At 48.6% G+C, this 14312-nt stretch overlaps 1 protein-coding gene across 1 annotated transcript in view; it reads left to right on the forward strand.

Annotated features, from left to right (window-relative positions):
• VSTM5 (V-set and transmembrane domain containing 5) overlaps nt 1-12153 on the forward strand; it is a 29397-nt gene extending 17244 nt beyond the window's left edge. Inside the window, exons 2-4 of the mRNA XM_069565144.1 lie at nt 9110-9436; nt 9533-9673; nt 9780-12153. Coding sequence (XP_069421245.1) covers nt 9110-9436; nt 9533-9673; nt 9780-9823 — 512 coding nt within the window. The 3' untranslated portion in view covers nt 9824-12153. The remainder of the gene's footprint in view (nt 1-9109; nt 9437-9532; nt 9674-9779) is intronic.
• Nucleotides 12154-14312: the final 2159 nt, after the last annotated feature.

The following is a 14312-nucleotide window of genomic DNA, read 5'->3' on the forward strand; positions in this document are numbered from 1 at the left end:
CCTGTGCTCCACAGCAAGAGAAGCCACCACAATGAGAATGTGCTTACCACAACTAGAGAGTAGCCCCCTGCTCGCCACAGCTAGAGAAAAGCCCACACAGCAACAAAAAACCAGCTCAGCCATAAATAATAACTTTAAAAAAAGAAGAAAGGAAAACCTGAACTTTTAGCCCCTACCCCTGAAGGAAGAAACCCTGGGGATTAAGTTAATCACTAGTGGCCATGATTTAATCATGCTCATGTCAAAGTGAAAGTCGCTCAGTCATGTCTGACTCTTTGTGACCCCAGGGACTGTAACTTATCATGCTCTTCATTCATGGGATTTTCCAGGCAAGAATACTGGAATGGGTTGCCATTTCCTTCTCCAGAGGATCTTTCCAACCCAGGGATCAAACCCAGTTCTCCTGCATTGTAGGCAGATGCTTTACCATCTGAGCCACCAGAGAAGCATGTTATGGGACCTCCCCCTAAAACACTAACTGAATAAGTTGGAAGAGGAGAGCTTCTGTGCTGGTGAACAGATGTAGATGCTGGGAGAGTGGTGTGGCCAGAGAGGATGTATGAGAGCTCCACGTCCCTCCTACATACCTTGCCCTGTGGCATCTTTTCTGTGTGGCTGTTCCTGAGTTGTATCCTTTATAATAAAGTGCTCATAGTAAGTAAAGTGCTTTCCTGAGTTCTGTGAGATGTTCTAGCAAATTATCAAACCTGATGAACCATGGAAACCTCCAATTTATACCCAGTTGGTCGGAAGTACAGACACTTGGACTTGTGATTGGTGTCTGAAGTGGGGAGCAGTCTTGTAAGACTGAGCCCTTAACCTGTGGGATCTGCACTAACTTCTGGTAGTAAGTGTCAGAAGCATTCTTGATGGAGTAAGAAACAGTTTTCCTCTACTGGTTCCTCACCAGCTAACGCATACATTGTCACCAATCTTTTGCTACTGCATTTGACTGTACTATGCCTCAGTGACAATATCTGCACTTGTATCTTTGCATCTCTGTGCCCTTACTACTTGTAGGATAATTTCCTAGAAATAGAGATTCTGGGTCAAAAGGTATGTGCTATCTAATATTTCTATAGGTTTCACCATATTGCCCTTCAAGCAGGTCACGCCCACTTATAATCACCACAGTAATGATTCAGTATAACTTCTACACACCCCTGACAACATGTTATCAAACTTTCTCACTGTTCCTAGTCTGATAGCAGCCAAGTCAATCAGCTTTCCCAGCCTAGGTTTCAATGGACTGTGATAAATGTATATGACAGGTAATACTTAACAAGTGTTGCAACTAGAAATGGTGGACCTTGCTGTTTTGAAGTGATATTTCTGGTTGGGGTACAAATACAGAAACCTAAAGAAAAGCAGCCTGCCAGCCTTGATCTCAGCTTGCATCTCTTTTGTTTGGGCTTGGCTGACATCTGGGTGACTTCCCAAGGCCATTATATAGCAATGTCAAGGGGATGGGAGGAGCTCCCTCAGGGAGGAGCTGAGCTTTGGTCTCTGAGTAATCAGGCACCAAGCTGAGGAATTACTACCCGAGCTAACAGGAGGGATAGGTACCCTATAAATTATGTGTGGATGTCAATCATTAACACTATTCATGGCATCTAAACCAGAAAGCCAGTATTTGGGGTTGCTCTGTTGGCTCCTCATGAAGCTATGTTTCTTAAACTCCAGACTTGCTTGTTTCAAGAATGAAGGGTACATGCATATCTTAGTTTCAACTTAAAATTGTGCTATTTCTTGTCTTAGCTATTTGACTCTAGTAGGGAAAGGAGTCTTGTCAGGACCTCCCTCAATCAGAACTGTTGCCTCCTCAGCACAGGTCCAACCCCACACTTTCCTGTTCTTTCCCAATGGGCAGCAGTTCAAGCAGCAGGGCATGTGTGTTTATTTATCCTTTATTTGTTCTTTCCTACGAGTATATTGTGAGCAACTACGAAGTGCTGGGCCCTGTGCTGGGCACTAGTATTTCTGAAATGAACTGGAAATGAGTTATCCCAGCAGAGCCCTGTCCAAGGCAGCTCTGCCCCACGTGTATGCACTTCCTACCCCACCCCCCCACACTGCTGTCTCCCCAGTGCTGGTCAGTGGCGGGCCCAGGTCTGTCCACACTCAGCATTGCAGGGTGCTCCCAACTGGGCTCCAGCCATGAGTTCTCCTGAAGGTGCATAGGTCAGGGACATGTGGTGGGCCCAGGGCAGTGCAGGTGAGGTGCACAGATGATAAGATCGTGGATTCTGCAGCCAGATTGCCCCTTCTGAAGCCCAGTTTAGATATGTCATGCAGATGGCACTAGTTGGTAAAGAATTTCCTGCCAGTGCAAGAGACATAAGAGATGCAGACTCAATTCCTGGGTTAGAAAGATCCCCTGGAGGAGGAGGTGGCAACCTGCTCCAGTATTCTTGCCTGGAGAATCCCATTGACAGAGGAGCCTCGTGGGCTACAGGCCAGGGAGCTGCAAAGAGTCAGACGTGAATGAGCAACTGAGCACACGCTTCCTCTTGAACACCATCCTGGGGCCTCAATGCCTGCAGTAACACATGCAGTTGATCCAAGCCTGTGATAGATTCCTCGTGGTACAGCTCGTCTGTGCTTCCCATTCACCAAGCCTCAAACATAAGCACCCATCATGCCCCTCTAGGTGGGCTGTTTTCTCAGCTGGGATTGCCCTTATTCCCTTTCAAAGTCTTAGTCTTCAAGCCTCAGCTTTAATGATGTCTTGCCTCTTCCCAGCTCCTGCAAATATCCTGGCTTATTACCGGAACAGTTGAGGAGTACCCTGGATTTCCATCTCTGCTCTGACTGTGCTATTGCACAAATTACTTAGCCTCAGTGACTTTCCGCCTCTTTAAAATGGGGATGATGCTATACTTTCCTCCAGCCAACACCCATGAGCCAGTGCCCTGCTGTGGAGGGGGAGTGGGGAGTGCAGGGCTGGGCTTGATCACTGAAAAGGAGATGCAATGAGATTGCTGAGCTGTGGAGATGCCTTTGGAAGACAGAGGGTTGAGGAAGAATGACTTGGGACTTAGCTGGTGGTCCAGTGGTTGCGAACCTGCCTCCCAATGCCAGGGATGAGGATTTGACCCCTGGTCATGAACTGAGAGCCCACATGCTGCAGGGCGGCTAAGCCCATGCCTTCAGCTAGAGAAGCCCAGCACCACAGGTACTGAACCATCGCACCTGGAGCCCACACTCCGCAGCTCAGCACAGCCGAGAGAGCACAGGGCAGAACGGCTCTGTCCTGCCTACCTAGAGCTGCCTCTGTGCCCACTGTCAAGCCCCGTGAGCACCTCAGGAACCAGCTGCTGTTTGTCTGGTTTATTCTTCAGTGTTTCTGTGAATCTCAGAGAGGGTGACCGGCTGTTCTGTTTTGCCCATGACCATCCTAATTTTAGCCCTGAAGCTCTTGAACCTGGGAAAACCTGCAGCCCTGGGCAAACCAGGAGTCTTGGTCACTCAAGGCCAGTGACCCACTGATGGGGAGGGGATGGGGGGCTGCAGGCCCTGGGCAGGCTCTGCATGCTGAGTCCGGCTGGGCCTTACACGTGCTGGGTTGCCTCATCCTTGCAACCCTCCCCTGGGGGTGTTCCAGTTCTCATTCCACCGCGGAGGAAGCGAGGCTCTCAGCAGTGAAGGCTCTGTCTGCAGGTCTCACAGCTATGAGGTCTCCGGGGTGAGCCCCTGTAGACCCACCCACGCCAGGTGTCTCCACCACACCTCACCACACCTGGAATGACCCCTCTGTGACGGGACTCATCACTCCAGCACTCTGCTCCAGTCCTTCCAAGTTAGGACTCCGAGACTTGGCTTTCTGACTCATAGTGTAACTGCATACAGTCTTTTTTTAATGTAATTTTATCTATTTTTATTCAGTTAGTTAATTTCAGTTGCGCTGGCTCTTCACTGCTGCACAGGCTTCTCACTGCAGTGGCTGCTGTTGTGGAGTATAGGCTCCAGGTACATGGGCTCGGTGGCTCCAGACACCAGAGCAGAGGCTCAATAGTTGTGACCCACAGACTTGGTTGCTCCAAGGCATGTGGGATCTTCCTGGATCAGGGATCAAACCCATGGGTCCTGCATCGGCAGGTGGATTCTTTACCACTGAGCCACTGGGGAGGCCCCTTAGCTGCATACAGTCTTGATAAGGAGGCTCATGACGATGACGCTTGTTTCCTGGGTCTCTCCTGATGATCACACAGACTGGATAGGTGGCTTTCTAGATAAGCGAGGTGAAAATAAGTTGTGCTGATTAAGGCGCATCCTCCATAACGGGTAATATGTATCTCCCCATTAATTCTTGTCTCCCGAAACTGTGGCCCAAATACTAAACAGTATTACCCTTTATTGTGATTTGGCTTGGCTTTCTCACAAGGAGGATATATTTAAGGGAATATATCCTTAAATAATCAATTTTTAAAGGCAGTGAAGCACTACCTCTGTAATTTACTTGTAGGAAAAGGAGTAAGGACCCATCCTGAGTGTTATTTTCCAGCCTGCTGCTCGGTAGCTGGTGGCACTTGCCTGGTACTTTCTCTTTGACTGGTCTCCAGTGCGTGTCAGCAGCTCTAGGAAGTCTGGTTTTCAGGAAGCCCTTTGGTTCAGGTTCCAGTGACTTCTGTCCTGCTGATGTCTTCAGTTAAAGGAAGCATCTGCATCTATCTTGGAAATTGGTAGAATTTCGTTCTTTTCTTCTCTCCACAAAGAATTCGAGTAAATATAAAGAGCAAGGTAAACTTTTAAACTTTGCTCACCATATTGGTCTAATCAGGAGAACTTTAAAAGATTTCTTAAACATTTTTTTAATTATCAGTTTAATTAGTGTGAAAATTCAAAATGATATAAATGTATAACTTAAATTTTCTGTTGCCATCCAATCTCTAATGCACAATCCCTATTAATAGAGTACATATTACTCCAATATTTTTCTATACAGAATATATACATATTAGCACATATTTACTCATATGTAAATAAGATCATAGCATACTGTTTTGCAAATATAAAGGAACATTTTTTTGGCTGTGCTGGGCCTTCACTGATGCGTACAGGCTTTCTAGAGGTGTGGTATGCTGGCTTCTCCTCGCTGCGCCTTCTCTGGGTGTGGGGCCAGGCTCGAGAGCACGCGGGCTTCCGTAGTTGTGGTACTCAGGCGTAGGTGCCTTGAGGCATGCAGACTCTTCCGGATCAGGGATGAAACCGTGTTCCCTGCTTTGGCTGGCCGGTTCCTAACGACTGAACCATCAGGGAAGGCCTATAAATTTATTTTTTAACTGAATACCATGTCATAGATATCTTCCTTGGCCCACACAAAATTTATTCTTGTTCATGGCTGCCTGGCATCCATTTTACAAGTGAAATCTGATTTACTGCATCAGCTTCCTTGAGTAGAACGTTTGAGCCAGGTCTGAATGTTGGCCAGGCCACTCAGTTCCTCTGGACTTGTTCTGGAATGATTTTGGCATATGGTGCAGGGGTGGTTACTCATTAATTCAACTTTTTAAACAATTGACAAACAGTTTGCCTTTAAACGCTTAGAACTATTAATTTTCCTATTAATCTTTGCCATAGACAGTTCATTCCTGATTCTATGTATCAGGAAGAGGAGGAACTCTTTGTTCCTAAAACCTAATTAAATGCCTGATTCATTTGTCAGATTAGGAGGAGGTTTCTCTGATCAAAAGAAAATACAGAAACTAACAAGGACCAGTTGGCCAGTTTGCAGCTGTGTCAGCATCTGAAATTCTTGGGCTTACTATTTTTGTTTTTCAGTTTTGCTGTTTCTTGAGCCAAAGTTACTGAAAGGCTCGAAATGGAGGTTCCCGAGGTCCCTATTAAAGTGCTTCCCTGGTGGCTCAGATGGTAAAGAATCTGCCTGCAATGCGGGAGACCTGAGTTTGATCCCTGGGCCCGGAATATGCCCTGGAGAAGGAAATGGCAACCCTCTCCAGTATTCTTGCCTGGAGAATCTCGTGGAGAGAGGAGCCTGGCAGGCTATAGTCTATGGGGCCAACAAGAGTTGGACATGACCGAGCGACTAACACACTTTACTTTTTTTCTGTGTGTGTAGAAACTTTTGTTTGTTGTTGCTGTTTAGTTGCTAAGTCGTGTCTTTTGTGACCCCATGGACTATAGCCCACCAGGCTTCTCTGTCCATGGGATTCTCCAGGCAAGAATACTGGAGTGGGTTACCATTTCCTTCTCCAGGGGATCTTCCTGACCCAGGGATTAAATACGTGTCTCTTGCATTGCAGACAGATTTTTTGCCACTGACCACCAGGAAAGCTGAACCACCCAAGCAGCAACATTTCTATGAGACCATTTCAACAAGGCTCACCTCCTTGTTCACATAATTATTAGTTGTTCACTTACTCATTCAACAAACATTTATTGGTCAATTGCTGGGTGTCAGGCGTTATGCTGGGTACAGGGAATACTGAGATGAAGAAAGCACTTTTACTTCCTACCCTCCAAGGGCTGACCTGGAACTTAACCTCTGTTTCCTTCCAGAGAGAGAGAAAGCAAATGTGGCAAAATGTTAGTAATTGGTGAATTTAGTAGAGGGTACATGGATATTAATTATACTTGTCTTTCAACCTTTCTGTGAGCTTAACATTTTTAAAAATGAAGTTGGGGCGAAAATATTTTTTTGTTACTTGGCAGCTGTAATTCTTAAAAGCCATTATTACCTCCCAGTTTTTCAGCGTAGAACCTATTGGATTATCCCCAGCCACTTAGCAAAAATTTAGGAGAGGAATGGTAATAGGATATTCTGCGGATACATGTGCATGTACTAAGTTGCTTCAATCGTGTCCAACTCTTTGCGACTCCATGAACCCCATGAGCCCACCAGGCTCCTCCGACCATGGGATTCTCTAGGCAAGAATACTGGAATAGGTTGCCGTTTCCTATTCCAGGCGATCATCCTGATCCAGGGACAGAACCTGAATCTCCTGTGTCTCCTGCATTGCAGGCAGATTCTTTACCCCTGAGCCACTGGGGAAGCCCATATTGTGGGGATAGGAGAGGACAATGAGAAAAGTGACAGATGTGGTCACCTGCAGCCACACAGCAGGAGCCCTGAGGCGACCGGGCACCCAACAAGTAAAGGGCTTAAACAGGAAGTGGAGGTGGAAACCCAGGCATGGGCTCCAAGCCCAAATCCTGCCCTACCCCGTCTCCAACCAGCCCTGGCCGTTCTGTGTGTGTGTGGTTGGCAGGGAGAGGGGCTGGCACAAGTTTGTCACATTTTCTGCCCTCCATTGGCAACCACCGACCTTTGACTTGAGCACAGAGGTTAAATATTTGAGCTTTGGAGTTGGCGACCTTTGTGAGAATCTCAGCCTTGCAGGGTGAACTTAAACCAGCTAGTGAATCCTGTTGGTGCTGGAGTTTGTTACAGCCTGGATAGAATTGCAGGGGGATGTGTGATGCTTTAAAGACACAGTGGTGTGTGAAGCAGTTAGCACAGGGCCTGTGCCTGGCACCTACTTAATAAATGTATCATGACATGTACCATCCTAGCCAGTGGCTCAGCTTTTCATCTGCACACTCACGTAGAAGTCTCTGCTTGATGCCTCTTTGCCTTGCTCCCCCCACAGCTGTAATCAGCAGGTTCTGTCCTCTGCTCCCACACACATCCTAAGTCAGACCCCCTCACTCTTTTCAAGGCTGTCTCCATTTGTAGCCGCTGCGGCAGCCTCCTGACTGTTCTTCCTGCCTCCACACTGGCTCCCTCACCCCCAGACGTTCTCCGTGGTGGGCTTTCTCAAGCTCGGTGGAGAATGCCACCTTTCTCAGGCTTCTTACGGCTTCCCATCACCCTGACTCTCACATCACCCCGCCCAGCCCCCAGCCTCACCTTCTGGACTCCCCCCGGCTCCCTGCACTCTACATTCTGGCCTGCCTTCTGTCCCTCAGACGCGCCAGTTCACTCTCACTTCAGTCTTTCAGTTGCCTTCTCGGCCTGAAATGCATGTCTTCACATGGTTGCCTCCTTTTCCTCTCTGTCCCTTGGCTCCAGTTCATTTCCACAGAGAGGTTCTCTCTGACCATCCTGTCTAATGCTGTGTACCACCTCCATCACCACCTACCTGTTTCATTATCTTTAAAGCACTTATAAAGTGATCTTGTGTGTTTATTTAACTCTTGTATGTCTCCCTCATACAATGGAAGCTCTAGGAAATAGTGATAACCTTGTGCTTTGTTCAGTGTTCTAGCTTGGGATGCCATAACAAAATATGGCAGACTGGGGAGTTTAAGCAACACATTTATTTTCACACAGTTTGGAGGCTGTGAAGTCCCAGATCAAGGTTCTGGCATGGTTTGGTTTCCAAGGAGAGTTCTCTTCCTGGCCTGCAGACATCTGCCTTCTCACTGTGACCTCAAATGGTCTTTCCTCCATATGAGAGAGAGACTGTTCTTATAAAGACACTAATCCCTAAGGACTTTCCTGGTGGCCCAGTGGTTAAGATTCCACAATTTTCAGTATAGGGAGTGTGTTTGACCCCTAGTTGAGGAACTGAGATTCCACATATCATGTGGCGTGGCAAGAAAAACCCAAAAAAGCCAAACCACTAATCCTACTGGAGCAGAGCCCCACACTTATGACCTCATTTAACCCTTATTCCTCCTTAGAGACACCACTTCCAAATATAGCCACCTGGATGGGGCGGGGAAGGGCTTCAACATAGAAATTGGGGGGAAGGGGACTATAAACATTCACCTCTGTAGTGTCAGCATCAGAACCCAGAAGAGAGCCTGACACGTAATGAGTGCTAATTTGCTTCAGTTGTGTCCAGCTCTTTTTGACCCTATGGACTGTATGTAGCCCACCAGGCTCCTCTGTCCATGGGACTCTCCGGGCAGGAATATTGGAGTGGGTTGGTATGCTCTCCTCCAGGCGATCTTCCCAATCCAGGGATCGAACCCATGTCTCCTGCATTGGCAGGTGGGTTCTTTACCACTAGCGCTACCTGGGAAGCCCCTGACATGTAATAGGCACTCAATAAATACTTGCTAAGTAAACGAATGCAGGATAGAAGTTGACTTCCCTGCGAGCCCGTGTAAGTGGCCCCACATCTAGCACTCCATCCCACAGGCCAGGGCGTATCACTGTACATTCCCCAGCCCGCCATCAACGCCACGGTGGAAGAGGACATCCTGCTCTCGGTTGACTACTCCTGCCATGGGATCCCCACCATCGAATGGAAGTACACGTCCAGCTGGGGAGTGCAGAAGATCGTGGAGTGGAAGCCGGGGACTCAAGCCAACATCTCCCAGAGCCACAAGGACAGGGTGTGCACCTTCGACAACGGCTCCATCCAGCTCTTCAGCGTGGGCGTGCGGGACTCCGGCTCCTACATCATCACGGTGACCGAGCACCTGGGGAGCAGCCAGTTTGGCACCATCGTGTTGCACGTCTCAGGTGAGATGCTCCCGGGGGCCCTGGTGCCTCTAGAAAATCGGAGTGTGTGGGAGGCCAACCTGATATTAAGAGATGTTATCTGCCCCCCACCTGTAGAGATCCTCTATGAAGACCTCCACTTTGTCGCTGTCTTCCTTGCTTTTCTTGTTGCTGTGGCTGCACTGCTGATCAGCCTAATGTGGGTTTGTAATAAGTGTGCCTATAAATTCCAAAGGAAGAGAAGACACAAACTCAAAGGTAATTCTCTGGGCCTTGTAATTGATGCCCATGTTACCTTCTTCTTACCAAGAAAGCACCCCCAGCTGAGTGGCAACTCACAGTCAGTGTGTCTTTTGCTTTGCAGAAAGCACAACAGAGGAGATTGAGCTGCAGGAAGTAGAGTGTTAGCCAAGGCCAGACCCAGTGACATTCCTACCTCAAGAGGAAGATGTGATTTTCCAACGAAAGGAACACACATGGCCAGTCCTGCCCGAGCCTTTTGTTCTGCCATAGCCGCACGTTGCTGCTGGGGTAGCTGCATGTTGACGAAGCTGACTGCCTGGAGCTGGACTCTGGATTGGACCACGTCAGTCCCAGTGGCGTGGAGGTCAACGAGGAGGAGGGCAGGGCTGTGAGCTGGTGCTGTGCTCAGCCGTGGGGCCGCGGCGGCCCAGTGCCCTGTCTGCTTCCTCACTGCACTCTGCTTGGCGGGGCGGGGGGCACTGGAGGGGTCCCCATGCCCGTGTGCTTGTGCTCAGTCATTTCTGACTCTGTGACCCCATGGACTGTAGCCCACCGGGCTCCTCTGCCCATGGGATTCTCCAGGCAAGAACACTGCAGAAGGTTGCCATTTCCTCCTCCAAGGGGTCTTCCCAACCCAGGGATCGAACCCGTATCTCCTGTGGCCCCGTGCCTTGCAGTTGGGTTCTTTACCTCCTGAGCCATCAAGAAGCCCTGTAGCAGAGGCGGGAGTGTTTCCAGACCAAGCATGCAGCGCTGTAACATGCTCTCTGTGCTCTGGTCTTCTCTGCCTGTGGCCGCCTCCAGCTTCTCCTGTGGGGACTGCTGTGAGCACCTCTCAGAGCAGGGAGAGCACCCCCTCCTCCCTGCGGCTTGGAGCTTTAGGGAGAAGAGCTAAATTTATTCTGGGGGGGACCACCATTGGGAACAAGGGACAGGGAGAGAATTGCCTTTCTTTTCCTCTCTCACTCCAGCGTGAATTAGACTTTCCCTCCTGAGGCCCCAGGGGAGGCCACTGTGAGGAGAGCAGCTCATCTCCACGCAGGTGGCCCCATGACAAGCTGGGGACACCACCTGTGTGAAGGCTGCGGCTGCAGGATGGGCAGGAAAGTCACTGCGGGCTTCAAACCTACTCCCTCAGTCACTCACGCTTCCTAGCACGCCAGGGCCTCACTGGCTCCCAGCGGGTTGGGGAACACCTGGCCCTCGCCTACCTCACCCTCAAAGTATCAAGCAAAGCCCACAGTAGCACAGAGCACTCCGAGCAATTAAAGGAAGCTGTGAAGAATCTTCCAGAGCCTAGGACGCAATGAGCGCTGTGCCGGGTCCTGGAGAAAGTCAAGCACCCTGGAGTGCTGGGGCTTCACGTGCCACTGGGGATGGGCCACAGCTGGCCCCGGCCCTTAGCCTCCGAAGTCACTGGCCACCATGGGTACCTGCATCTCTCCGTGCCAGCCTCCTTTCAGCAAGCTCTAAAGCAGGCCTGAATTTATCTTCTGTTCTCCTCTTTCTCTCCAACATTCTTAGCTACAAGTCAAAGGTACCATTCCGTTTATTGGTGGAATTTGACCTTATTAGCTGTGTCCCCAGCCCTCAACTGCAGATTCACCCATTCACACATGAAGGAGACCTAGAACATTCTCTCCTCCCTCCCTCCAAGTCCCAAGTGTCCATATCACTTACAGAAAGTTGTCTGGAGACATCAGTATGAGGCTTTTGCCTACATACTGTCTCCAGGGTTACAGCAAGGAATCTTTTGGGGTTACGGGAGCTATCATTGATCCAGAGGCATTACTTGATTCAGAATGCCAAAGAGCAGCTAATCTGCATGACTGATTTGTAGCCCAAGTGCATGACAGACATGGGTCACCTCAGGCCGCCTCTCGGTCACGGAGGCGTACACAGACACACCAGTGCCCTTTCCCCGTGCAGCAGCCAGTGGAACCAGACCTCCCCACAGAGGATGGGTTTCTTGTGCTGGTCTCCGGCATCATGAGGAAGCAGGATGAGACAGGCCAGAAAGGATCAACCTGACGGTCCCTTTTTCACACAGCAAGCCCATCAGCAGGAAATCGGATTAAATCTAGTTAGCTCCCAGAACCTCTGTCCTCTTGACACCTTACCTGCTTTCCAGAACTCTGCCTCTCAGCTTCTCAGAAGTCAAGGGTGGAAATCTTCATATTAAAGGAGAAGCTGAAAAGAATACCCAGCGAGATGTACCAATCCAGATATAAATTAAATTTGCTCCCCCACCCCAAATCTTCATCAAAGGTTGTTCCTTCAGCTTTCCATGTCTCTATTTTGCACTTTGAAAGCTCCCCCAGTTTGAATATTCCTGTGGAAAGTTCTTGATTCTTGAGCCTGGGAGTTCTACTTTCCAAAATAGAAAATATTAAATCATAGAGGTTTAGCCACTGAACATGTTAAACTGTAAGTTATGTTTCAAGCTGTGAAAAAAAAATAAACTTTTAAAGGCTGAAATAAAACCTAAAAATAAAGCCCCGATCCTTTATTTGTGAGCCTATCCCTGCAGAGAACTCAGAGGCCTAGAAGAGGTTTCCGTCGGCTGCAGACAAGCAAAACCCTCAGCCAGAGCCAGGGGCCTGGCAAAGTTTTAAATGACAGTGCAATTAATCACACTAATTCTAACCATAAATATTCTTCAGCAAGTCAGAAAAACACCATTATTCTCCCCTGCGTTATAACCAGACTAATTTGAAGCTCTTGCTTCCAGAATGTTACTTACAATTCAGTAGAGCCCTTCCTGCTTTTGGAAGGGGCCAAATCGAGGATGTGGCGGGTGTATCACCCAGTCAACAGTGCACAGGACGCAGGACAGAACATATGTGCCCTGTGGACAGAATGTCCCGTCTGAGACTGTGATCTCAAAAACCCAGACGTGTGTACGCTTCTCTCTCACTTCATGGTGTTCCAGGTGGGCAAGGATTGCTGCAAGAGAACCTCGGTCCTCTGGAGTCAAGGGAGATGCCAAACACCCCGCGGGACTGCATGCTCCCTGATTTGAAATCGAACCACACACAGCTGAGGAGCCCAGGCAGTGAGAGATAGGAAGGTTATCAGCATGTCTGGCTCAGTTCAGGGATGCAGAGACAAGGCCTGAGAGAGGATTGGGTTTAGAAAGGCTAGATGTCTGTACTAAGGGCAGAGAAGAGGTGGCAGACTCGAATGCTAGGAGATGGAACCATGAGGAGTCAAATGTGATGGAGTGAAACTGCAGGGCCATTGGGTGAAGGAAAACCCTGTCTCCATCATTAGCCTTTCTATGTCCAGTTTGTTTCTTCTGCCCAGGTTCCAGGGAAGATTCAGATGCTTCTAGTTTGCTGAAAGCAGAGTATGTCCTTGTGATTACGGGCAGTGTGTCTATCCACAGCTCAGCTTCTGATAAGGAACAACGTGAATCTCCAGCACCTGCGCCTGTCTGCACATCCATCACCCGCCCCCACTGTAAGCTTTTCCAACCCTTCGGAACACAGTTACTGGGTCCACTATTTATACTGCTTTTCAGTTAAAATAAACTTTTTATTGTAGTGTAGTGTAGTGATAACTTACAGTGAACGATATCAGATTTGTGATCTTTGAAGATTTAGCTTCGGGACCAGGAACCAGGCTTGACCACTCAAGAGCTTTTGTATAGCAGAGTTTTATTAAAGTATAAAAAGGCACAGAGAAAGCTTCTGACATAGACACCAGAAGGGGGATGGAGAGTGCCCCCTTGCTAGTCTAAGCAGGGAGTTATATACTTTTTAATTAGTTATTACAATAAATCAAAACAGTGTCTCAAGGTTGTAAAGATGTTACTAGACCCACTCCCACTCCCATAATTTATATTTTGAGAACAGGATTAGCCAGGTTTTCAGGAAGGAGAAACTGTCCTCAAGCAGGATACATTGTTGTTATATAACCCTTAGTACAGAGTTTAAACTGAGTTGCTTGTTGTGTAATCATCAATTCTGGGCTGATAGATAAAAACGTTTTATGTGACTAAGACTAAGGAATGTAGAGGAAAAAAAGTTCGTCCTTTCCTCCTCCTTGAGAATCCCAGATCCCTGTCTCCTCCTCGAGAACCCCAGACCCCTCTCTCCTCAGGGACCCCAGATTTGTCAATCTGTCTAGGAATTGACTCAGTAGTTGATTTACAATGTTCAGTTGGTTTCAGGTGTACAACAAAGTGAATCTGTTATGTATCAGTTACACACACACACAGTTGTCTGACTGTGTGTGACCCCATGGCCTGTAGCTCGCCAGGCTCCTCTGTCCATGGGACTTCCCAGGCAAGAACACTGGAGCAGATTGCCATTTCCTTCTCCAGGGCATCTCTCTGACCCAGGGATTGAACTCTAGTCTCCCGCACTGGCAGGCAGAGTCTCACCAGTGAGTGTGTATGTGTGCATGCGCACACGTGCGTGCTTAGTCACTTCAGTCGCGTCCAACTCTTTCTGACCCCATGGACTGTAGACCACCAGGCTCTTCTGTCCATGGAATTCTCCAGGCAACAAGACTGGAGTGGGTTGCCATGCCCTCCTCCAGGGGATCTTCCCAACCCAGGTCTCCTGCACTGCAGGCAGATTCTTTACCATCTGGGCCACCAGGGAAGCTGATATATATATACATCCGTTCTTTCTCAGATTCTTTTCCC

The sequence above is a fragment of the Ovis canadensis genome, chromosome 21 (assembly GCF_042477335.2).
Source record: "Ovis canadensis isolate MfBH-ARS-UI-01 breed Bighorn chromosome 21, ARS-UI_OviCan_v2, whole genome shotgun sequence".
Lineage (NCBI taxonomy): Eukaryota > Metazoa > Chordata > Mammalia > Artiodactyla > Bovidae > Ovis > Ovis canadensis.